The sequence below is a fragment of the Salvelinus alpinus genome, chromosome 2 (genome assembly GCF_045679555.1).
Source record: "Salvelinus alpinus chromosome 2, SLU_Salpinus.1, whole genome shotgun sequence".
Taxonomy (NCBI): domain Eukaryota; kingdom Metazoa; phylum Chordata; class Actinopteri; order Salmoniformes; family Salmonidae; genus Salvelinus; species Salvelinus alpinus.
In genome coordinates this window covers 55,050,368-55,077,943 of record NC_092087.1, presented here as the reverse complement: position 1 = coordinate 55,077,943, position 27,576 = coordinate 55,050,368, and the positions used below count along the sequence as shown (strand labels likewise).

Below are 27,576 nucleotides of genomic sequence, written 5' to 3'. Positions count from 1 at the left end.
GATGGTTGTCCTTCTGGAAGTGTCACGTTCCTGACCTTATTTCCTTTGTTTAGTCTTGTTTAGTTGGTCAGGACGTGAGCTGGGTGGGCATTCTATGTTATGTGTTTCTATGTTGGGTTGTCAACTAGCCTGATATGGTTCTCAATCAGGGGCAGGTGTTTTACGTTTCCTCTGATTGAGAACCATATTAAGGTAGGCTGTTCTCACAGTTTGTTTGTGGGTGATTGTTCCTGTGTCAGTGTTTGTGCCACACGGGACTGTTTTCGTTCATTTCGTTCATTTCATTCGTGTGTTCCTTCCTGTTCGTGCGTTCATGTTATATGTTCACAAGTTCAGGTCTGTTAACGTCGTTTATTGTTTTGTAGTTTATCAAGTGTTTTTTCGTGTTCGTCTTTCTTTAATAAAACAAGTATGTATTCAAACCACGCTGCGCTTTGGTCCGATCCTTGCTCCTCCTCAGATGAGGAGGAAGACGAGCGTTACAGGAAGGTTCTCCCATCTCCACAGAGGAACTCTGGAGCTCTGTCAGAGTAACATCGGGTTCTTGGTCAATTCCCTGACCAAGGCCCTTCTTCCCCGATTGCTAAGTTTGGCCGGGCGGCCAGCTCTAGGAAGAGTCTTGGTGTTTCCAAACTTCTTCCATTTAAGAATGATGGAGGCCACTGTGATCTTGGGGACCTTCAATGTTGCAGACATTTTTTGGTACTCTTCCCCAGATCTGTGCCCCGTCACAATCCTGTCTTGGAGCTCTACGGCATTTCCTTTGACCTTATGGCTTGGTTTTTGCTCTGACATGCACTGTGGAACCTTATATAGTCAGGCGTGTGCCTTTCCAAATCATGTGCAATCAATTGAATTTACTACAAGTGGACTCCAAAGAAGTTGTAGAAACATCTCAAAGATGAACAATGGAAACAGGACGCACCTGAGGTCAATTTCGAGTCTCATAGCAAAATGTCTGAATGCTTCTGTAAATAAGGCATTTAAGTTTTTTATTTTTAATACATTTGCAAAACTTTCTACAAACCTGTTGTTACTTTGTCATGATGGGGTATTGTGCGTAGATTGATAAGGGAAAAACATTTTTTAAATACATTTTAGAATAAAGCTGTAACGTAGCAGTTCAGTCTGAATACTTTCCGAATGCACTGTATATATTGGAAAACTATTTAAAAGTAGGGGCCAGTGGAGGCTGCTGAGGGGAGGACGGCTCATATTAATGGCTGGAGCGGAGCAAATGGAATGGTATATACCATTCCTCTGATTCCGCTCCAGCCATTACCACAAGCCCGTCCTTCCCAATTAAGGTGCCACCAACCTCCTGTGGTAGGAGCCCAAACTTCTATGCCAAGGATGAATTGTTGTTCAATATTATTTTAGTCAGTAGATTATGTCCTCCTGCCTTGGTCTAGGCTCTGAGATTAAAAAGGTTTAGGCCTATGATGTTGTGTTCCTATCACAGAGCAAAACTATAGCCTACCCATACTATAAAATAGACTACATTTATATAAAGCTACCAGTCAATTTCCCGTGTTGGAGTAATATATGCTTAAATTGGCAAACGACTGTGACAGTTTCTGAAAAAGAAAACAATGGCAAATTGTTTTGGACCTGTCAGCAGAACGTTTTAATTCAACAATGTTTTGCATCGACTTTTCCTCAACCTAAATATAGCCTGCAACTTCTGAAACATTGTCTAGCACTCAAAACATTTTTTTTTACTTAAGTAATATGAACCCATCAAGGCCAGAAAAGTAAATAATTTATTTTGCAATGGTTATGAAAATAAAATAAATAGTAAATAGATTACTATGTCTAATTATTTTAGATTCCAAAAATAAAACACATTCTATTTTCGTTTTTCCCACTAATGGCAAGTGGTTGCATCTTGTTACTGTTTTTATAACTAAGCATGTCATCATATCCCCCATTTGCACAAAATACTTAGGCCTACTTGCCTGCTTGCTATACAATACTTCAACCACTAGAACGTGGCTCTCCCACCTTGTTCCTGGAGAGCTACCCTCTTGGAGGTTTTTGCTCCAACCCCTGTTATAACCAGAGAAGGGGAAGAGGAAGAGAGCGGCCCAACTAGCCGGAGAATCATTCTCCCTCCAGCAGGTGGAGATTTTTAATTGTTTAACCCACCAAGCAAGGAGTTTTTGTTTGGAGGTCAATGACCATGTTTACATACGGAATACGGTTAGTAGTTCATATCCCGCTCAAGGTCTTATTCGGGACAAGCGGTTTACATGCACCTTTGATATCCCGCTCATGAGTATCCCTGTAGCCATGAATGAACAGAATATTCCTCATTTAAGTTAATATGGGTTAAATGGAATAGTAACTGAAATATGGACACTGACTGTAGGCCTATAACCTCTCAATTTAGCTTAATATACAGTACCAGACAGCTTTGCACACTCTTGGCATTCTCTCAACCAGCTTCATGAGGTAATCACCTGGAATGCATTTCAATTAATGGGTGTGTCTTGTTAAAAGTTAATTTGTGGAATTTCATTCCTTCCGAATGCGTTTGAGCCAATCAGTTGTGTTGTGACAAGGTAGGGGTGGTATACAGAAGATAGCCCTATTTGGTAAAAGACCAAGTCCATATTATGGCAAGAACAGCTCAAATAAGCAAAGAGAAACAACAATCTATCATTACTTTAAGACATGAATGTCTGTCAATCCGGAGAATTTCAAGAACTTTGAAAATTTCTTAAAGTGCTGTTGCAAAAGAAATCAAACGCTACGATGAAACTGGCTCTCACGAGGACCGCCACAGGAAAGGAAGACCCAGAGTTACCTCTGCTGCAGAGGATATGTTCATGCAGAGTTGGTGAACGGATGATCTCTGCATGTGTGGTTCCCACTATGAAGCATGGAGGAGGTGTAATGGTGTGGGTGTGCTTTGCTGGTGACAATGTCGGTGATTTATTTAGAATTCAAGGCACACTTAACCAGCATGGCTACCACAGCAATCTGCAGCGATACGCCATCCCATCTGGTTTGCGTTTAGTGGGACTATCATTTGTTTTTCACCAGGACAATGATGCAACACACCTCCAGGCTGTGTAAGGGCTATTTGACCAAGAAGAAGAGTGATGGAGTGCGGCATCAGATGACCTGGCCTCAACAATCCCCCGACCACAAACCAGTTGAGATGGTTTGGGATAAGTTGGACGGCAGAGTGAAGGAAAAGCAGCCAACATGTCACGATCGTCGTAACTTTGAGGAAGAGTGGACCAAGGCGCAGCGTGAGAGAAATACATCTTCTTTAATGAAGACAAACAAAACACTTACAAACGGAAAAAAAAAACTAACGATCGTGAAGCTAAACAAACTGCGTGCACACATGCAACATAGACATAGACAATTACCCACAACAGCCTAATGCCTATGGCTGCCTTAAATATGGCTCCCAATCAGAGACAATGATAGACAGCTGTCTCTGATTGAGAACCATTCAGGCAACCATAGACATACCTAGACACCTACACTCAACACAACCCCATAACCTCTACAAAACCCCCTATACAATTCAACCACCCAAGACGAGACAAATACACACAAACATCCCCCCTGTCACACCCTGACCTAACCAAAATATTACAGAAAACAAAGATAACTGAGGCCAGGGCGTGACACAACAAGTCCTCAGCATATGTGGGAACTCCGTCAAGACTGTTGGAAAAGCATTCCTCATGAAGCTGGTTGAGAGAATGCCAAGAGTGTGCAAAGCTGTCATCAAGGCAAAGGGTGGCTACTTTGAAGAATCTCAAATATAAAACATATTTAGAATTGTTTAAAACTTTTTGGTTTACTACATGATTCTATGTGTTATTTCTTGCTGTCACTATGATTCTACAATGTTGAAAATAAAGAAAAACTCTTGAATGAGAAGATGTGACTGGTACTGTACATTTTATGGATACGGTATATACTCTTAGTCCCATCCTTCAGCTACCCTCCCATCTATCTCTGAAGACCATCTAGTTAGGATTCCTAGCTGCCATATATTTTTCCAGTGTGTTGTGATGTTTCACAAAAGTACTGAACCTTTCTTTCCGATAGTTTCTACAGATTGTAAATGTAAATTGATTGTACAGATTGTAAATTGTCCTTTTCTAAGAGTATTATTATATTATTGACCGATTGATTGACTTTTCAAATCACCCAACGGTGCTATTTGCAGAGTTAGCTTCAAGTAAATGTTGCAATTTTTCAGCCATTCCTGAACCTGCGACCAAAAACAAGGTACATATGGGCAGTACCAAAACAAGTCATCTAATTATTCTGTCTCTTTGCAGCAAAATATGCAAAGCTGGGATGGTTGTATCCCCCATATATATAACATTCTATTGGTTGCAAGAATGTTGTATACTAATTTAAATTGAAAAACTCTTGAGTTTTAAATCCGGCGTCGTTTTGTGTATCAGTTTACGAACAATGTGCTATGGAATTGATAGATCGAAAATCTCATCCCAACTCTTTTGCAACCTGTATTTTTTTGTCCTTAAATTAAACTGGTATACTTTTTTTATTTATGACAATTTTCAAGTGGAATATAATATTAACTACTGCAAAATGATGCATTTCTTGCAGTAAAATTATTTAAAATAAATAAATAATAGTCTCTGGAACAGGAGTGGAGGTTTTCTTTCTTTCTTTCAGCATCTCTTGACAAAATGAAAATTCAATGAAAGGTTATTTGTGAATGTAAAAATCGAAATCTACTGTTTTTTAAGGTTGTGTCATTATATTTGTGGTGCGGTCACGAGAAAGTATTGGTGGAAAAAATGGGGTTCCCAGAAATTGTGGTGGAAAGAATGGAGTCCCCGCAGATAAAGTTTGAATACCATTTCCATAGCCAAACCTCTGGGGTATTATTTCCCCCCAACAAGGGTTAACATATTGAAAAGGGTCATGTCTATGATCCCCGATCCCCCAAGTGTACATAGCGCAGCCCTGGGGATGAAGCTTGGTCATGTTACTGTCCAGTAGTACTCTGTCACACCCCGCCGCTTCTCAAACAGATGAGATCAGAGGATGAAATCAGAGGCACCCAGCACAGTCCTTCCGTCACCCACTCTGCCCCCCACCCCCCTACCCACCTTCCAGTACCAATGACCCCTGTAAAAGATTGTGGAAGGAGATGTGAGGGCCAGGTTGGGTCATCTGTTTGGCTATATAATGATTGATTAGACCATATTTACTTAGGTGGTGCCAGAGTTGGTCCGGTGGTAGCGCTGACTAAACATCGCCCTATGGGCAATGGTTCAAAACCCGCCATGTGACTTTCCAAATCTGTCTCCCCATCTCATTCCTCTCTATATGAATCCATTAAATTATAAATAAATAGCCTACACTTTATTTAAATATTATTTCAAAAATACTTTAAAAATAGACTAAAATAAGGATGGATAGCGTTGATGTGGTTAACCAATCATCAGATGTCTTAACTGTAGGTGTGCATTGTACAGCGTAACACACTTAATTTACCGCACGTGGTGCAGTGGAGAGATGGAGAGAGACATCCGACCGTTTTAAGCAGTGGTAGCTGTTGTAAGTGGTGAATAATTCAGAGGATATAAAATGTTGTTCCAGGTTGACTATGCAGAAGGGCCGTTTAAGACGGTGTAGTAGAGTTGTCAGCCAGGCTGAGCCAGCTTGTCTTCATAGATTATTCATAGATTCTTCCCCAAATAAATACAGTAACATAATTTTAGCTTGAAAACTAAGTAAAAACCATGTGCGTCAGGGTCTGGCTCTGGCTCTGGCAGTAACAACTACAGTAGGTATCCCAAACAAATCTCAAAGAACTTGAAAATGTCATAGCAGAGGCACTCGGGAAATAAATACAAAATGAAGTTACAGTAGCTGTCGGATACAGAATTATTTAACTTTAAATGCTACTAGATGGTGTTATAGTTCGCTTTGGCTGAATACATTATTGTTCGTTTTTCCAGATAGTTAGTGTCTCAACCGTAATATGAAATAATGGAAAGCATGATATTCAATTGATTTATTTCATATTTTTTTCCTTTAAAACAACAACACTAACAATGTTAAAGTGGTGTGTGACAATATCTGTCACGGTGGACTCTCCTGCTGCACAATCTTGCATAAACATTCCATTTTCATAACATCGAGAGACATCACTTCATCTCATTACGATAGAAAATAACATTACGACGATAGCAAAGCAACAACAAAAAAGATTGAAAGGAAAAGCATTCAACAGGTAATGCACATACAAAGTATTCCACAATTTCAGTTTTGTTTTGGCACATTTTGATCAGAGAAAGAACAAAAAGAAAAACAGATTCTTAAGTAAAATTGACAGTGCATGTGACTACCTAGCCTTGGCAGCCGCTAAGTGGGCCTTATGGATCTCCACTATCGTCTGGGCTTGATGTGCACAGCCGGTAATACGCTCACGTCCCCCTGCGACCGGTTCCTACATAAAGCATTCTCCATTCAGGCTACAAAGGCTTCGACTTCATTTAATGGCGAGAAGGCGGGGAAAAGATGCATACTTTCTATATGAAACATAATTTTCCTCCACCATGCAAGAGTCGCTAATTCCTAGGAATGCTAGGCAGCCAAGCATCGATCATCATTTCACCAAAATAAGACCCTCAATATGTATTGGAAAGGAGCATCAAGCTCATCACCGTGCACTTTCGCCACCCTGTGAAATTCATAATAATTTATTTAAACCTGTACCCTAATAAACTGCATGCTTTCCCAAGTTGTAGTGGGAGGACCACACAACATATCATTGTGTGACTTTACTTCGATACAGTGGTTATGATATCAATATTTGGGCATAATGGCGCTTCCACCGCCATTTCTCGCATAATGAATTTGACCTACACAAAAATATGTCTCGCGTATTTTGTTTTGTCAACATTTGGAAAGTTGACTGAAAAATGTTCTGTTTCCATCAGGCCTGTAATGAAATGTTTTATTGGACATGTACTTTACTCACCTGAAAAGGTTGGATGGAAACCTGATATTTGGTACAGCATATCTTGTATATTGAATTCACAAACTCATCTCAGGGAGTGTGGTTTGACATAAGACATCTGTAGGGATGCTCGACACTAAGACTATTTATAGAATTTAAATGTAATTTTTGGCACATTTCAGTAGAACATATCAAAGTGAATCAAATAACAGATCATATAACTAACATACAGTGCATTCAGAAGTATTCAGACCCCTTGACTTTTTCAACAATTTGTTACGTTACAGCCTTATTGTAAAATGAATTAAATTGTTTTTTCCCCCTCATCATTCTACACACACACATACACACACACACACACACAAAGCAAAAACAGGTTTTTAGAAATGTTAGCCAATTTATTACAAATACAAAACGGAAATACCACATTTACATAAGTATTCAGACACTTTACTCAGTACATTGTTGAAGCACCTTTGGCAGCGATTACAGCCTCGAGTCTTCTTGGGTATGACACTACAAGCTTGGCACACCTGTCTTTGAGGAGTTTCTCCCATTCTTCTCTGTAGATCCTCTCAAGCTCTGTCAGGTTGAATGGGGAGCGTCGCTACACAGCTATTATCAGGTTTCTCCAGAGATGTTCGATCGGGTTCAAGTCCGGGCTCTGGCTGAGCCACTCAAGGGCATTCAGAGACTTGTCCCGAAGCCACTCCTGCGTTGTCTTGGCTGTATGCTTAGGGTTGTTGTCCTGTTGGAAGGTGAACCGTCACCCCAGTCTGAGGTCCAGGTTTTCATCAAGGAGCTCTCTATACTTTGCTCCATTCATCTTTCCCTCGATCCTGACTAGTCTCCCAGTCCCTGCCGGTGAACAACATCCCCACAGCATAATGCTGCCACCAACATGCTTCACCTGTAAGGATGGTGCCATGTTTCCTCCAGATGTGACACTTGGCATTCAGGCCAAAGTTCAATCTTGGTTTCATCAGACTAGCGAATCTTGTTTCTCATGGTCTGGGAGTCTTTAGGTGCCTTTTGGCAACTCCATGCGAGCTTTCATGTGCCTTTTACTGAGGAGTGGCTTCTGTCTGGCCCCTCTACCATAAAGATCTGATTGGTGGAGTGCTGCAGAGATGGTTGTCCTTCTGGAAAGTTCTCCCATCTCCACAGAGGAACTCTGGAGCTTTGTCAGTGAACATCGGGTTCTTGGTCACCTCCCTGACCAAGGCCATTCTCCCCCGATTGCTTAGTTTGGCCGGGCGGCCAGCTCTAGGAAGAGTCTTGGTGGTTCCAAACTTCTTCCATTTAAGAATGATGGAGGCCACTCTGTTCTTGGGGACCTTCAATGATGCAGAACATTTTTTTTGGTACTCTTCCCCAGATCTGTGCCTCAACACAATCCTTTCTCGGAGCTCTACGGACAATTCCTTCGACCTTCGTGCCTTATATAGACAGATGTATGCCTTTCCAAATCATGTCCAATCAGTTGAATTTACCACAGGTGGACTTCAATTAAGTTGTAGAATAATCTCAAGGATGATCAATGGAAACAGGATGCATCTGAGCTCAATTTCGAGCCTCATAGCAAAGGGTCTGAATACTTATGTAATACGTTTTTTTATTTTAATAAATTTGCAAACTTTTTGAAAAACCTGTTTTCGCTTTGTCATTATGGGTGTGTCGATTTGATGAGGATTTGTATTTTTTAAATCCATTTTAGAATAAGGCTGTAACATAACAAAATGTGGAAAAAGTGAAGGGGTCTGAATACTTTCCAAATACACTGTACATGTATGTGTCAGTTATCATACCAGATATCATATCGTCAAGTTAAAGAATTGATATGGCAATTTGCTGACAGGTTTCATTGTAGCCAATACAGAGATTTGTAAAAAATAAAAATAAAAATATTTATAATAGAGAGGTTCAGAGATATTTGATGTAAGTCACAGTAAAACAAAAGGGATAATACAAAAATGAAATAGTCTCCCATTAGAACCATCCCAATAAATTTCAATATACTTGGCTGTTAGCAAGATGGAGAAGACAGAAGTTCCTCTGTTACATACATATTTAATTTGAGGCTGGGATGAGAGTAGAAATCTGCTTTGAAAAGGCTATACAAAGAGTGCGTCTGAAATGCCATCCTATTCCCTATATACTGTATTGCACTACTTTTGTTACCCTATTCCCTATGTACTCAACTAATTTTGACCAGAGTCCTAGTCAAAAGAAGGGATTCTGTTTAAAAGTAGTGGACTACATAGGGAATAGGGTGACAGAAGTAGTGCAATATATGGACTAAAGTGACCCTTTGGAAGCTCTGTCCTGAGGAAACCATCAGGATGTTGTCATTGCTGCTGTCATGCCAATGGGGCGCAAGAGTGGTTTACAAGAGACTAGCCCAGTGAAACTCCTAATGAAAGACGAGCCACATGGTACTGTTCAAAACAAAACAGCCTAGTGAGGGCACCCCTACCGTACAAAACACTGGACACTCTGCAAAATATAAAACTCTCCAAATATTTGTAAGGGTCCAAGTATTCAACCATGAGGTACTCCCCCCCCGTCATATTGTCTTTATAAACATAACCAGAAAAGAGAACAAACATGTAGAAAACAAGTGAAAGGAAACTGATACTAAGCACACCAAATTATATATATTTTTGTTCTATCTTTTCATATCCCCATTCAAATCCCTCTGTGGTCAGTTGTTACACCAGTATTTAGTCTCCATGTCCCTCAGGTGGATAAAAGGCCTGAGGAGGACACACTTTCCTTCAAAAGAGTCCCGCTAAACGGAAACGATCGGTCTGGCAATGGCCCGGGAGAAAAAAAACACTGATGATATTCATTCAAATACTACCAAGGAAACATATTTTTGCATTTACAAGTCCTCATTTTAGAATGGCTGATCCACAGGAGCCAGAGGAAGGGGTGTTGGGTTAAGGAGAGGGGCAAAGAAAGAGTACCTGTCTCTGCCTGATGTCTACAGTAGGACGTGGACTGTGTTTGATTGTCAGGCTTCGCCGCCATTTTGCTGGGTTCCTCCTCCTCTCCCCTTTGTTGTTCTTCGTAAGCTCATTCTCCTTTGTTATTTGCTACATCTCAAAAGAGGCGCACTTCTATTTCCTCATCTATATTGGAGGTTCAAAGTTCAAGTGTGGGGGATTTAAGGTATAGGGACATTGCTGGGTTGGAAAAGCACCACAGAGGAGTCTGTCCACCACGCAAAGAGACCGCTTTGATTATCTTTGCTCCACATCCAACATCCCATTAGTCTAGCCAGGCAAGACATTACGATGGTGTTGCAGCACAAGAGGTCAACCTCCCTGACCTGAAGATGACACCAGTTCTATTGACCCAAGACATGTCGGGACACTTCGTCTACTCACCGTTGGAGAACAACCCTGGGATGTCCTGTATTTATTTAATCTGAGATCCAAAAATGAGATCTGTGATCCAAAAATGGTGAGCTCACATTGGTTAGATATGCAATCAAATCAACCACAGTGTGTGATGTTGGTGCAGAATTAAGATTTGAGGGCAGGGACGAGGTACAATTCTCTGTAAGTAATTTGAGCTGCAGCTAAGCCTTACAGTAAGAAGATCTGTGAAAAGTGTAGGAGAAAATCTCTGGGGATCTAATGTGTCAGGGTCTAACATGTAGTGTTGAAAGATTAACCAAAATCTAATTGACCAACGTCGGTTCAATTATTAGAATTCTATTTAGTCGCTAGAGATAAATCAGATCAAGCGCAAACTGCGTGGTGTAGTAGGGAGTTGTAGTTTCCAACAGGCCAATATTCAACATAGTTTAGTGCAGAAAACGTGGTAATGAACTACAATGACCATAATCCATTGTATGCCTACTTATCTGGTCTGTGTGGTGTGATCGAGAGGAAGAAACAACCAAAATAGTGATTTTGTCAGACAGCATAGGCAGCAGCTCTATAGAGATGAGATGACTTAGAATTAAATAAAGTCGTCAAATAGGCCTAAAACAACTAATATACACAACAACTGAAATATTTTATTAAAGTAATGTGAATAAATTATGAGTGATACACAGTAATGGGCAGCCACTACCATCATTGGACTTGTATTAATTGTTTTATTCTCTGCTGTTACAGCATTTAATGTAAAAAAAATTATCAAAATCATGAACAATGATTATTTTTCAATTCCTTGACAGAATAATTATTCTTCACATTGACTGTGTGCATTTTCGGCAGTTCTTACTTTCGCAACTAGAGGGCGATTGGCTGATTTCTAGGGCTCTTTACTCCCGAAGTGTTCACTGTTTTTTGTTTGCCAGTTAGCTAGCAGATCTCAGCTATTAGCAGCCTAAGGCTTGCAGTTTCTCTTACTGGCGATGACAACTGACTGCCATCATTTTTTAGAGTCATTACCAAATTATTTAATGTAATAAATCAAACATTAAGCCTTGTAAACAATTCATAGTAATTCATGGTAACATTGTAAACAATTAATTTAGACCCGGGGTATATTTGAAACAGGTGTTTATTTGCTGTGTGACTCTGCCCAATTATTAAAAGGGACTATTTGAGACTGTTTAATTTAAGTTTTATGGTACTCTGGCCTGCTTTCACAATGATATTAAGATGACCGTATGAAAAACAGAGGCTATTTTGCTTGTACCATTATGTTGCGATAGACTAATTTTTCTTTCATACAGCAACATAAATGTTCAGCTAATGTTATGCAACCACTGCTAGACATGTTGTCTTACTTGTTGTTTAACTTTCACTAGGGTTTTCCTCATTCTCTGGTTTGGGACTGTGAAGTTCACCATTTTCCCAATCGAAGGTATGAATGATCATTAAGGAATATAAAAACACACTTATTTTGCAAGTCAAGACCAAGGACTTAACACCAACACATTTTGGGGGAGATCCATCGCCTGGTCAGAAAAATGGCTAGCTGACGTCTGACATTTTTAAACACTCTATGGCAGGGGGGAGATCGAATTCGTGTTATGCAACATTGTTGCCGAGGTCGGAGTGACAAACAGCAAGGTTCATACAAATCTGTTGCAAACTAAATGCTAGCTAAAAGCAAGAATAGATTATGTGTTTTAATAAAACCATACACTCTTAGATAAAAAATAGACCTTTTGGTCTATTCAAATTTTAACTGCCATTCTGATTCAAAAACCAACTGCCATTCCAGCATGAAGGTGGTTAAACCTGCAAATAGCCTACCAATAACCATGTTATTTTTTCCATTTATTAAGGTAAGTAAAGTTTATTATTTCATTCAAATATGACACCAGTCAAATGATAAACTAGCTATGCTAGATAAAGTTGTATTAGAATTTGAGCACCATTTGTTATCTAGCTAGCTAGACAAGAAATTAGCCTAGTTTAATTAGACACTTTACAAGCTAGTTAGCTCAGTTATTAGCTCAGTTATTAGTAACTCTTACAAAAAAAACATTACTTTTTATTATTGAATATGCCAAATAGAGCTACAGACCCAGCCTGACATTGGCTATTAGATAATTGTTACTTAGAGTCAGATGAGGGGACTATGTTTCATGAAGCCATTAGAAGACTGTTGCTGACCTCTGTAGAATGCATGTGATGGGCAGTGAGTGGGCTGACAGAGGAGGTATGCATCTAAATGATTCCTCATTATTTATAAGTCTTGGTGACTCAATAGCCTAGTTAATCATAACATGACTTTTAACACACTATCTGTTTTACTCAGTCTGGCAGTAACCCAACTATCAGAGGCAGGGGATCTCTTTCGGCTGCTGCTGACAACTCTATGTAAGTGGTTCTTCTACAATTTTCGTCTTCATTTTGGCAGATCAACTCATGCTTATTTCTGAAGATGAACTACATTTTTTGGTCCTTTTTGTCTTATTTTCAGGAACCAACCTAGGAAACAACCCTTACTGTACCATACAGAATTTAGTTAGAGATGGTAACAATTTTGACGTGGCCCATCATTCAAACAAACAGATGCCTCCTTGGCCACCAGTGCATATTTCCAAACTATGTATATAATGACAGTAAAATCTCAAAACTATGCTGGTATTCTTTTCTCCATTATTTATTGTTTATTAAATTATATTGTTAGCTAAAAATAGGACATTTTATTAGTATTAGCCATAATTCATAAATGGCACCATACAGGGTTCTATATGGAACCAATTTTGTTTCAGTGAAGAAGAACCCTTGAGGTTCTGATCAAAGAACCCTATAGAAGGGTTCCATATAGAACTTTTAGAGGTGCCATATATGAAGCAAGTGATAGAACCCTTTTTGGTTCTATCAGAACCCTTTTTTTTCTAAGAGTGTGAATTAGATGCAGGATTGTGATTGAAATTCTGTAGATTGAAAAAGAGTTGACAGCAGTGAAGTCTTTTCTTTTCAATGCCTGTCAATTAATTCGGTCCATCGTTACCACTGTCGTTGCTCCTGTTGGCATTTCTGGTTCAAGGATGTTGGTTGATCAAATTACACGGGAAGAGAAGAAATGGTGCAGATAATCCATCATCGTCTTTTCCAAGTTGGTTGATCAGAAAGGGGTTGCTACTCCGAAGGGTTTTAAGGGATGATAATTATGGGATAATAAATGCTATTTTTACCCTGTTTCCATAGAAACACCTTATTTACACGTGTCTTTTTCTTTTGCATTTCCTGGGACCAGACCTCATGTACAAAAAGGGGGACGTTGAAAATCTGTCCGAAAAAAAGATGGTCTTCAAAATTACTGTCGCTGTACAAAATTCTTGTTTGTGTTTTTTTCTTCCTTTTTTTGTCTTCTTTTATTAGATATCTCAGAAGTAGCACCCACTTGTACAAATGCACTTCTTAAATGTTTATTTTTAAAGCTGGAAATGACTCATTTTCCATTCGGAATAAAAATATGTAGATTTTCATAGAATATGCCTGCCGCAAGCATCATCATTAACTTCATTACCTTTGTTATAGTAATATTATGTGATAATTACTTAATACTGTATATCATAAAAATTTTCCCCAGAGTTTTATAAAGCTGATCATATTATTCCTTTTTATCATATTCCTCTTCAAATTGTTTCTCTTTTTGAATATCTTCCATTTCAGTTCTATTTTACAAACAGCTCCACTCTGAGACCAGTGGTTAGACCTGAAGAGCTATGGTCTTTGGGGGCGAATGAGCAGAGGAGATGAAGAGGAGGGTCTGAAACTGTTTGGGGGGGGGTGCTCAGTGAAACCGTTGGACTCCGTATCGTGGATCCTTGGTCTCCCGGATTTCAATCTGTGAAAAAAAAGGAAAAGATAAAAAGGTAAGAGGACTCCAGACAGTAAGGCAACACATGGGGGAAAGAGAGAATGGGAGAAGAACAAGGAAGTAGCATGGACGGATCTGGTCTGGAATAAGGGGAGTGACACAAAGGTTCACATAATGGGTTTTGGATCATTCATGCCCGATTTTATTCTTGAGTCAGGGATCCACTCCCCTGCTTGTGTTGTGTGCTCAGTTATTAGTATTACTGTCCATCCCAGCACCATGGTGAAACAAGCAATAACAAAGGTGCTGGGGCGGAGAGTAACACTAATAACCGAGCACACAACCAAAGCAGGGGGGTGGCCACGAGTAGCGGATTAACAGAAAACAAATTACTTGATTCCTCTAGTGGCTATTATCATAATTTTGCATAATCCTGTGAAATCATTTTCATTTTATCCAACGGATATGGTATGTCATTGTGGATGAGAAAGGAGCAACACAAGGGGCATGAAACATGAGTCACTGTCAGTAACCGAGGTGTGGAATATGAAAGAAACAAAAAAGCATACAAACGCAATACTGTTTAAAGGTCACCGATGACATTTTCTCTGACATTTCAGACCAAATCCCTAAAAACAATATTTCATTATGTTTTTGTATGGGACCATCTTGTATATAACTTTTCATTATGTTTGATATATATATATTTATATTGAATGGGACTCAGCGTTGAGACAGTGATAACCACAGTAACTGCGCTACAGCACATAACAAAACTTGGATGTGCCTCAGAACGTACAGCTGCTCTCCTTGTTTACAAGTTATTATTGTCTTTTTGCCTGGTTTTAAAAATAGTGTTTGCATAAACAAAATGTGCATGTGCTCGACTTGTTTTGTCCTTGACGCTTTGCAGAATACACAGAAATCCAGCTGACGTGTTCAAGCACAGCGGCCATTAACGTTCCGTACAAAACGGCTACGTTGCCTCACGAGGACTTTCAAAGTAACGAGTCAAACCACATAGCGTGTCACATCCTGCCCTAACCCCACATCGTTAGTCCGCTTGGACCTGAGACTACTTTAACTTCCTGTTTGCGACTCAGCGTGCCTGGTGAGGATAATAATAGCTGTAGCACTTTGCCAGGATGACTCATCATCCACGCAAGCCAATTTAATGAAAATCAGATTACGCCAAAAGTGAATCAATCAGGGGCGGGGGCTGTGGATGAATAGGTGGATGGAGGAGAAAAGGGATTACAGTGTTATTCATCTGTTTAAGAGTCCCGCTCTACCTCCGCCACCCAAGCAGGTGTCACATTTGGCTGGGGGCCAGGACGACTTCGGCGCAGACTGAATTAAGTCATCGCATTCCTCCCCCACTTTGGAAACATACCAGGGAGTGCTAAGGCTCCACCTGGAACACTACATTTCACCTCACCCCCAACTCCAGCTGCCCCGCTCTCTACACATAGGTTGGTCTGCTTGCCTGGTGCATGAGTTCTTCCCCCCGATGTATGGGGAGATCTCGAAGTGCCCTCCAAAGACAGGCTTTATGAGCTCATTAATTACAATAGTTTGGGACATGTCGGCCATTTTGTTTTGAGTTGGAGTCTGACCTGTGCTCTGTGCAAAACTATATTGATTAATTATTGTATTATCAAAAATGCTGATTCACTGAGAAAAGTATCAACTTGTCTGTAGCAGGTTAGAGAAAATATCAAGAGAAAAATGTCAAGATGTCTGATGTGGTCATAAAAAATGACATCACCTGTCTCTATCAAGAAGAGAATATGAACATAGTGATATCTAGATGTCTATTTTGCTGACTTATTTTTGACAAGCTAATTGATGCCTTTAATATGGGAGCATCACGCACAGGAAATATGAGGAAAGGTTCAGGGATGGAGTGCAGAAAACACCAGTACTACTTATTACAAACAGAAGCAGTCACATCAAGACATCCAAAACAGCTACAAACAGGTTCCAGGTGAATGCTAGGGTAAGATACATGCACATTGGTTGATTGACAAGGTCATATTCCCCCATGATTGAATGGGAGAAGCTGATTGGTCTTACTCCGTCCATCCTGAGGGTGGAGCCAAGGTGGAGATGCTGGAGGGGAGGAACGTAGCGTTATCCCTGTGCATCGTCATGACAATAGGTACTGCTATTGTCTACCACACCCAATTACTTATGTCACATCACTACAATTTATAGCACTAAATAAACAAAGAAAATGTACATATTTTTTGTAAATTATTATAGTGAAGAGGTTCAGAATCTAATAAAAACGCAGAAACATAGCCAACCAGTGCCTAATTGACCTTATTTAGATTTTATTGGATGATTCATTGGGAAAACCTAGCCTACCTCTGTAGCCTCGAAATGATCATTTTGATTTTTTTTTACTGCAGCCAGAGTGACAATTAACCTATAGGTGTGCTGTCCGGCATCCATATTGGGAAGTCATCAGTTCTCAGACAAAACTCACGACTTCTTAATATGGATACCGTACTGGTGACCAAAATTCTGGATATTGCATTAAAAATGACCTCCGGAGTGTCTTTGTAGAGCAGTGTCATCAGCTTACTACTTACTGTATATTAAATATCAGCCCTCCGGCTCTATCCATATTGTATGCTGACTCGGTCATTACTTTCGCCACCTGATGAGCACAGTTGTCTCCTATGTGCAAATAAAAAGGCCTCAGGGTTTAATTTGGACCATTTCTATTGATTGAAGCTATAAATCAGCGTTTTCAAGGTAGACACTCAATCTACTGTGGACAAGGAGTTCATTTCTGCACTCCTCTAATCGACGACTCTACTTTGAGGTTATTATCTCTCCTTGAACAATGATAACCTTCCCTCCTCCTCCTTAACCAAGAATTAGCCTTTTTCCAGAACAAGTGAACAGACACTTAAAATGCTGAAAACGGTTCTTAAAATACCCCTGACATTAAATATTCACATATTCAAGGTACGATTCCTTTTCATTGCGAGACATTTAAGACATAAGCAGAATTTCCCCCCCAGCACATTCAAAGTTATTGCGGCGGCTTCTTTTCTGTGGAATACAAAGAGGTGGACATGTTTCTCCCCTTAAGCATCACTACTAGTACTTTTAACAATTCCTTTTTCATGGGCCACAGTGCTGGTGCTCACAGCTCACGTCATATTTGTGTTTGTGAGAACACATTTTTTTTTTAAAGACCGCTCCACTCATAATTAGGCTAGCATTTTCCTCTGCTCCCTTTCTCTCCCCCTCTTTCTCTTTTTCTTTCCAGATCTGAATCAGAGTGGTTACACACTAGCCCCAGGTCCTGTAGCTTCTCCTGCAGACAGAGGCTCAGTGATATGAGTTACTCGACTTGACGGCTCCTCTCCACTCGCGGTATGCCTCGCTCCTGTGGGAGTGCATTCTGCCCCAGGATATTTTAATACAACATGCTACCACCTTTGTTTCCACTAACCTCGCTTCCCTCCCCCGCCTTTCCCCCTCTCTCCACTCCCCTGTCCCCCCCAGCTGGGATGAGAGAGGATTGAAATCACTGTGGAATATCACTTAGCGAGGCATGCGCATGTGACCATCTCACAGGAACGAGTGGAATGCTGAGAGGTAAGACAACCGACATAACACCAGGTTGCGTTAGCGGAGGCAGTAACACACGCACCCAGGCTGACACGAGGGTGGGGGTGAGGGGGTGGTTCTACTCTACTCGCTAACCCACCTGGACAGCAGAGGTCACTGTAAACATCAGAGGCTGATGGGAGGAACATTGTAATGGCTGGAATGGAATCAATAGAACGGTATCAGACACATCAAGCATATGGAAACCACATGTTTGACTCCCTTCCATTCCATACATTACAAAGAGTCCTCCTATAGCTCCTCCCACCAGCCTCCACTGGTACAAACTAGTAGTGCGCGGATCAGCTTTTTGTTCACTTGCACCCGCCTGCAATTGCTAATAACCCATCCGCAACCACTTTATATGTGATAAAGGGAAAATCTGAGACAATGCGCTGTAGGATACAGTCAGAGACGGCAGAACGATTGTTTGAAAGGGGGTGCAGGATTTTTTGTTGTTGCCTGATTTAGATATGTTTCTGCTTATCATTTCCGACACTTTGGTCAGCTATTTTCAGGTCAACTTGTCTATAACTAGATACATGCAGCTTCTCTTCTGACATTATACAGTTGAAGTCAGAAGTTTACATACACCTTAGCCAACTACATTTAAAATTCAGTTTTTCACAATTCCTGACACTTAATCCTAGTAAGAATTCCCTGTCTTTGGTCAGTTAGGATCACCACTTTATTTTAAGAATGTCAAATGACAAAATAATAGCAGAGAGAATGATTTATTACAGCTTTTATTTATTTCATCACATTCCCAGTGGGTCAGAAGTTTACATACACTCAATTAGTATTTGGTAGAATTGCCTTTAAATTGTTTAACTTGAGTCAAACGTTTCGGGTATCCTACCACAAGCTTCCCACAATAAGTTGGGTGAATTTTGGCCCATTTCTCCTGACAGAGCTGGTGTAACTGAGTCAGGTTTGTAGGACTCCTTGCTCGCACACACCATTTCAGTTCTGCCCACAAATTGTCTATAGGATTGAGGTAAGGGCTTTGTGATGGCCACTCCAATACCTTGACTTTGTTGTCCTTAAGCCATTTTGCCACATCTTTGGAAGTATGCTTGGGGTCATTGTCCATTTGGAAGACCCATTTGCGACCAAGCTTTAACTTCCTGACTGATGTCTTGAGATGTTGCTTCAATATATCTATTTTGTGAAGTGCACCAGTCCATCCTACAGCAAAGCATTCCCACAACATGATGCTGCCACCCCCGTGCTTCATGGTTGGGATGGTATTCTTCGGCTTGCAAGCCTCCTCCTTTTTCCTCCAAACATAACGATGTTCATTATGGCCAAACAGTTCTATTTTTGTTTCATCAGACCAGAGTACATTTCTCCAAAAAGTACGATCTTTGTCCCCATGTGCAGTTGCAAACCGTAGTCTGGCTTTTTTTAATGGAGGTTTTGGAGCAGTGGCTTCTTCCTTGCTGAGCAGCCTTTCAAGTTATGTTGATATAGGACTCGCTTTACTGTGGGTATAGATACTTTTGTACCTGTTTCCTCCAGCATCTTCACAAGGTTCTTTGCAGTTGTTCTGGGATTGATTTGCACTTTTCACACCAAAGTACGTTAATCTCTAGGAGACAGAACGCGTCTCCTTCCTGAGCGGTATGAAGGCTGCGTGGTCCCATGGTGTTTATACTTGCGTACTATTGTTTGTACAGATGAATGTGGTACCTTTAGCCATTTGGAAATTGCTCCCAAGGATGAACCAGACTTGTGGAGGTCTACAACTTTTTTTCTGAGGTCTTGGCTGATTTATTTTGATTTTCCCATGATGTCAAGCAAAGAGGCACTGACTTTGAAGGTGGCATAGAAATGCATCCATAGGTACACCTCCAATTGACTCAAATTATGTCAATTAGCCTATCAGAAGCTTCTAAAGCCATGACATCATTTTCTGGAATTTTCCAAGCTGTTTAAAGACACAGTCAACTTAGTGTATGTAAACTTCTGACCCACTGGAATTGTGAAATAATCTGCCTGTAAACAATCGTTGGAAAAATTACTTGTGTCATGCACAAAGTAGATGTCCTAATCGACTTGCCAAAACTATAGTTTGTTAACAAGAAATTTGTGGAGTGGTTGAAAAACGAGTTTTAATGACTCAAACCTAAGTGTATGTAAACTTCCGACTTCAACTGTATGTTGCCCTAGAAGACTATATAAACCCTCACCAGAAAAATGTCATAAATCGATAGAATGAATGCTTCAATCTAGTTGACGTCAGTAAAGTTCTCTGTGATCTCTGCTTCTCACGCCAAGCAAAGACGTTTAGGGCCGGGAAAAAAAGGTGCAAAATATTCAAATCAGTTTGACCGGTTCTAAGGAAATGAAATGCGCTGGAAACAACCTAACATGTTTCTGATAAGATTTCAGTTCGGCTTGGATGCATATTTTATGTGGTTGAAATTCTATCCGATTTTATGATGCTGATTAAGATAACGGGATCTACACTACCGTTCAAAAGTTTGGGGTCACTTAGAAATGTCCTTGTTTTTGAAAGAAAAGCACATTTTTTGTTCATTAAAATAACATCAAATTGATCAGAAATACAGTGTAGACATTGTTAATGTTGTAAATGACTTTTGTAGCTGGAAACGGCAGATTTTTTTATGGAATATCTACATAGGCGTACAGAGGCCCATTATCAGAAACCATCACTCCTGTGTTCCAATGGCACGTTTTGTTAGCTAATCCAAGTTAGTCATTTTAAAAGGCTAATTGATCATTAGAAAACCCTTTTGCAATTATGTTAGCACAGCTGAAAACTGTTGTTCAGATTAAAGAAGCAATAAAACTGGTCTTCTGTAGACTAGTTGAGTATCTGGAGTATCAGCATTTGTTGGTTCGATTACAGGCTCAAAATGGCCAGAAACAAAGAACTTTCTTCTGAAACTCGTCAGTCTATTCTTGTCAGTCTATTAGTGTTACGCACTAATGCCAGTTAGCCAACAATAATGAAAGAAAAACCTCAATGTAGCCTTATGATATAAATGCATGCATTTTTTTTACGCATTGTTTTCTATTTATCAAACCTGACCCTAAACCTCGCCTCCCCGCGGATATAACCGAGAGGACTGCGGGTTATGAGTCAACCTGCTCATCACTAGTACACATCACACACACGCCGGCGCACAAGCACACAACACAGATACTTTACAACCACAACACACAACAAGGCACACAAAAAGCCATAATAACAATTGAACTTACCCTGGACACTGCAAAATCTGTGAAAACAGAAGGAGAATTGTTTTGAGTCAACCTCCTTTAGTAGGACTGATGTGAACAGGGGGAAATGGTTTTGACTGCACATGTACAGTGCCTTCGGAAAGTATCCAATCAATTTATAATTACTTTACAGCCTTATTCTAAAATGGATTAAAAAAAGAATAATAATCCTCAGCAATCTACACACAATACCCCATAATGACAAAGCAAAAACATGTTTGTAGAAATACCTTTTTTACATTAGTATTCAGACCATTAGCTATGAGACTCGAAATTGAGCTCAGATGCATCCTGGTTTCCATTGATCATCCTTGAGATGTTTCTGCAACTTAATTGGAGTCCACCTGTAGTAAATTCAATTGATTGGACATGATTTGGAAAGGCACCTGTCTATATAAGGTCCCACAGTTGACAGTGTATATCAGAGCAAAAACCAAGCCATGAGGTCGAAGGAATTGTCTGTAGAGCGCCGGGACAGGATTATGTTGAGGCACAGAACTGGGGAAAGGTATCAAAACATTTCTGCATCATTGAAGGTCTCCAAAAACACAGTGGCCTCCATCATTCTTAAATGGAAGAAGTTTGGAACCACCAAGACTCTTCCTAGAGCTGGCCGCCCGGCCAAACTGAGCAATCGGGGGAGAAGGGCCTTGGTCAGGGAGGTGACCAAGAACCAGATGGTCACTCTGACAGAGCTCTAGAGTTCATCTGTAGGGATGGGAGAACCTTCCAGAAGGACAACCATCTCTGCAGCACTCCACCAATCAGGCCTTTATGGTAGAGTGGCCAGACAGAAGCCTCTCAGTAAAAGGCACATGACAGACCGCTTGGAGTTTGCCAAAAGGCACCTAAAGACTCTCAGACCATGAGAAACAAGATTCTCTGGTCTGATGAAACCAAAATTGAACTCTTTGGGTTGAATACCAAGTGTCATGTCTGGAGGAAACCTGTCACCATCCCTACGGAGAAGCATGGTGGTGGCAGAATCATGCTGCTGCACGCCTCAGCACTCGCCGGTCCCGTTCTGTGATCTTCTGTGGCCTACCACTTCGCGGCTGAACCGTTGTTACTCCTAGACGTTTCCAATTCACAACAACAGCACTTACAGTTGACCGGGGCAGCTCTAGCAAGGCAGGAATTTGACAAACTGACTTGTTGGAAAGGTGGCATCCTATGACGGTGCCACGTTGAAAGTCACTGGGCTCTTCAGTAAAGCCATTCTACTGCCAATGTTTGTCTATGGAAATTGTATGGCTGTGTGCTCAATTTTATACATGTGTCAGCAACGGGTGTGGCTGAAAAAGTATGTGGACACCACTTCAAATTAGTGCATTGGAGCATTTCATCCAAACACTGACAGGTGTACAAAATCAAGCAAAAAAAGTATGGAACTACCCAGACTCTGCACAGAGCCAGCCATCTGACCAAACTGAGCAACGGGGCAAGAAGGACCTATAGAGTTCCTTGGCTGAGATGGGAGAACCTGCCAGAAGGACAGCAGTCTCTACAGCACTTTACCAATCTGGGCTTTATGGGAGAATGGTCAGACGGAAGCCACTCCTAAGAAAAAGGCACATGACAGCACACCTGGAGTTTGCAAAAAGGCACTTGATAGACTCTGAGATCATAAGGCAAAAGATTCTGTGGTCTGAAGGAGACAAAAATGTAACTCTTTGGCCTGAATGCAAAGTGCTATGTCTGGAGAAAACCAGGCACATCTCATCACTTCCACCTGACAGATCCACGGACGAAGCAATCGCTATTGCACTGCACACTGCCCTCACCCACCTGGACAAAAGGAATGCATATGTGAGGATTCTGTTCATTGACTACAGCACGGCCTTCAATAACATATTGCCCACTAAGCTCACCACAAAGTTCCCGGCCCTAGGACTGAACTCCTCCCTATGCAACTGGGTCCTGGACTTCCTGACGGGCCATCCACATGTGGTGAAGGTAGCCAACATTACCTCCTCCACACTGATCCACAACCAGTGGAGGCTGCTGAGGGGAGAACTTCTCATAATAATGGCCGGGAAGGAGCTAATGGAATGGCATCAAACACCTGGAAACCATGTGTATTTCATACCATTCCACTGATTCCCCTCCAGTCATAACCACGAGCTCGTTCTCTCCAATAAAGGTGCCAGCAACCTCCTTTGTCCTCAACATGGGCGCCCCAAAAGGGTGCGTCCTCAGTCCACTCCTGTTCTTCCTGTATGCCCATGACTGCATGGCCTCACACAGTTCCAACTCCATCATCAAGTTCTCTGAAGACACGACAGTAGTAGGCCTGATTACCAACAACAATGAGACGGCCTACAGAGAGGAGGTAAGCACTCTGACGGCGTGATGCCAGGTAAACAACCTCTCCCTCAACGTCAGCAAAACAATGGAGCTGATTGTGGACTTCAGGAGGAACCATGCTGGGCATGCCCTTATCATCAACGAGGAGACGGTAAAAATGTTCAAGTTCCTCGGAAATGGTCAAACTACACGGACACCGTGGAGAAGAAGGAGGCTGAAGAAATTTGTCCTGTCTCCGAGGGTCCTCACAGTGTTCTGCAGGAGCACCATCGAGAGCATACTGTCGGGCTGCATCACAGCCTGGTATGGCAACTCCCCCGCGGCTGACCGCAAGGATCTACAGAGGGTGGTATGCTCAGCCAAACGTACCATTCGGTGCACACTGCCTGCCTTTCAGAACACCTACAACATCGGGTGTCGCAGGAAGGCCAAGAAGATCAAGGACCTCAGCCACCCGAGCCACGGCTTGTTCTCCCCGCTTCCACTCATGCGCAGGCAGTATCGGAGCATCATGGCAAAAACTGTCAGACTAGCTAACAGCTTCTACCCCCAGACCATCAGGCTGATGAATAACCACCACTAGAAAAGGTACCTGCTCCCCCTTTACCCTTCCTGCCCCCCGGACTTCCAAAATTTTACTACTGAACTTATTTAGGCTTGCATACTTTTTGACTCAAGACATTTCAGCGTAGAATTTTTTATTAATTTGTAAAAATAAAAACGTAATTCCACTTTAACACCATGGGGTATTGTGTGTAGGCCAGTGACAAAAAAAACTAAATGCAGACTAACACAACAAAATGTGGAAAACGTCAAGGGGTGTGAATACTTTCTATAAGGCACTGTAAGTCAAGGAGTATGAATACTTTGTGAAGGCACTCAGGGGCAGTTTATTAGGTACACCACCCCGTTCATGAAAATGGATTGCTCCTACAGACAGTGAGTCATGTGGCCGTGGCTTGCTATATAAAGAAGGCAGATAAGCATTGAGGCATTCAGTTATTGTCCGATTGAACATTAGACTGGGCAAAACGAGTGACCTAAACGACTTTGAGCGTGGTATGATCTTCAGTGCCAGGCACGCTGGAGTCAGTATCTCAGAAGCATCTGCCCTCGTGGGCTTTTCACGCAGGCAGTTTCTAGGGTTTACCGAGAATTGTGCGACAAACAAAAAACCAAAAAACCAGTCAACAGCAGCCATGTGGGCGAAAACAGCTCGTTGATGAGAGAGGTCGAAGGAGAATGGCAATTATCGTGTAACCTAAAAGGTGGGTCACAAACAGACAACGAATGACACAGTACAACAGTGGTGTACAGAACGACATCACGGAACGCACAACCCGTCAATCCTTGTCACAGATGGGCTATTGCAGCTCCTATCAGCTAAAAATAAGAAGAATCGGCTCCAGAGGGCACACAGTCACCAACACTGGACAATTGAGGAGTGGAAAAACATTGCCTGGTCCGGACGAATCCCGGTTCCTGTTGCGTCATGCTGAGTCAGGATTTGGACCCACCCTGCTTGATGTCAACGGTACAGGCTGGTGGCAGTGGTGTACCACCGTCCACTCTGCAGCAACTGCATGATGCCATTGTGTCGGCATGGACCAACATCCCTGTGGAATGTTTCCGACTTGTAGAATACATTCCCCAAAGAATTCCGGCTGTTCTGGAGGCAAAGGGGTGTCCGACCCTGTACTAGATGGGTGTACCTAATAAACTGACCGCTTAGTGTATATCTTTTTTTTGTTATTTGAAATTGATCCTCTGATCTAAAAAAAAGGGGGACCCAGGGCAGCCAGTTGCCCATCTCTACACTATATATAACATTATTTACCTGAAATTAAAAACATACTGTACATTAAATAAATATTTTCAATTGTGGGACAATAATAATCATAGTCCACCCCTGCATTGCATTTATTAACATTTATGTTTAATATTATACACAGCTTATACATGTTTGGTAGTCTGTATGTAGTCATTTACTAAATCACATCTTGATTTTATGTAGGCTACAGGCACAACATCACTGTTGTCTTTATACAGGTCTACTATTGCACGAGCCCAGTGTCAAATAGAGACTAGTTCAATGTGATCATTTCGAAGGTTGAAAAAAATCCCATTATATAAATGTATTAAGTATAGTGTATTTTCCTTCGATAGCAGGTTAAACCAGCTGTTTATCCCCAAGGGTTGTTGAATAAGACTATTCCTCTTGGCTGGCTCAAATAAGATTTGCAGCTCCGTCGGAATTCTATCCAAATTCTGGCCTCCCGCGGTGAGAACCAGTGGGAGGTCTGGAGCGGGAAGCAGGGGAGGGAGACCCTCTGAAAAATTTGGCTGGAAATTATCCCTCGGAATCCATCGGACACGAGCACGGCTCCCAACACACAAACATGTCCACATCTGCCCTTCAATGCTCCATCGTATCTTATTCAAACAAAAAAAGTGGTTTAAAACTAATCTTATTTAGGTTTATATTTCATGTATAAATTGTTTTTATAATTGCATTCAGGGCGTGATATATTTATGACAGAGAAGCAGTCTTATCTCAATGAAACGAACCATGACGCTGTGACTGAAGCTATTTTATCTGATGAAGAATAAATAAATACAGATGGGGGAAACAGCAGAGTGGATTAAGGCAAAAACAAATAACGCCAGAGGAGTTCTGGCACAGTGCCACCAGGTTTTGTTGTTGACGCAACACCGATCCTCAGGCAACTACAGATGCCTTAACACCCCCCTCCACACACACTGCCCCCCCCCCCCCGAATCTGATCTTGTGTTATCCCAGAGCCCCCCAACCCTCCATCCCCTCTTTCTGGCCCCCCACCCCCACCGACCTCATTTACCCCCATCCTTAAACCTGATGAAACAAAATGAGCATCCAGATGAGGGAGAGAGAGGGAGGTGGGGGAGGAAGGAGAGACAATCGATAGGGGGAGAATTGAGGAGGAATGATTGGAGGAATATTAGAAAATGTATATGAGAGAGAGAGAGAGGGAGAGGAAGGAAGGAGGGAAATCAGGCACAGCTGCAGAGTGCCGGGTCGCTGGGGAGAGAGAGCAACCGCAGCCTTATCCTGCTTGAATCTGACACGTAACCATGGAAACTTCCTCAATAGAATCAGAGGGCTATGAAGGAATTGGGGGGGGTAAAACATTTTTTTTTTAAGGAAGCTCGACGCGCTCTCCGTCTTTTCCTGGCTCCGATCATGCTGCAACATCCCTCATCACGACGCTAACAATATTTATGGTAAATCGTACAAATATACAGATGCACCGAATCTAGATAGAGCAGCGTTGTCTCGTTATGCAACACTTAGACAGCACACATAGAAATATTTCATACACTGAAATGTTATAAAGGGAACAGTGGGTAGATGACTGAAAACCTGGATGATGTAATGCACACGACTGAAATGCAAGATCAAATATTTTTGAACATGTGTCCCCTGAAGCTTAAACCCCCATCCCCACCAACATCACCATTTTCAAGTCAAACAAGCAGGGGAACCAGCCCTGATTGTGCAAGCCACAAGAAAAACACATCCTGACCTGGTTAAGTATGGTGTAGAGTTCCACCTGCGGTGTTCAGGTAGGTTACTTTCTAAATGTAATCTGTTACTAGTTACCTGTCCAAATATTGTCATCAGTAACATCACTTTTGGATTACCCACACTCAGTAATGTAATCTGATTACATTAGATTACTTTCCCTTTTAGAGGCAAAAAATGTATGTTACCAATTGAACAACATCTATTGCAGGATAAATCAATGCTATAGTTTACATAGCTGGCCATAAATGGATGTAACATTTTACTTTGTGTGGGTTATGTAAGCTTCTTCTAACCCATCACTTTCTACTACATATAATAATATGATTAAGTTATCTTTACATTAAAAACCAATGTCTATCAGATTATCCGTCATTCCAATTAATTTATTATCCCTTGATCTTCAAGAATAGGACTTGGAAATATGGAAGTATATATTAGCCTAATTGTTTTACCTGAGCATTACCCAATAACGAAGGACTTATTAGCCAGGCCTACTCTGTTGTTTATGATTCTGTTGTCATGGAGGACTGATTGGGCTCATTGATTCGAGTTGAAAAATAAATGCTGCGCTCATGTAATGGCATGCTTTGAGCACTACTGAAAA

At 41.3% G+C, this 27,576-nt stretch overlaps 1 protein-coding gene across 1 annotated transcript in view; it reads right to left on the bottom strand.

Moving 5' to 3' along the window:
• Window positions 1-6,013: 6,013 nt before the first annotated feature.
• The window catches only part of LOC139564991 (LHFPL tetraspan subfamily member 4 protein-like), an 84,610-nt gene continuing 63,047 nt past the window's right edge, over window positions 6,014-27,576 (bottom strand). The window contains exons 3-4 of the mRNA XM_071384967.1: window positions 21,083-21,099; window positions 6,014-14,248 (exon numbers count right to left, since the gene is read on the bottom strand). Coding sequence (XP_071241068.1) covers window positions 14,195-14,248; window positions 21,083-21,099 — 71 coding nt within the window. The 3' untranslated portion in view covers window positions 6,014-14,194. The remainder of the gene's footprint in view (window positions 14,249-21,082; window positions 21,100-27,576) is intronic.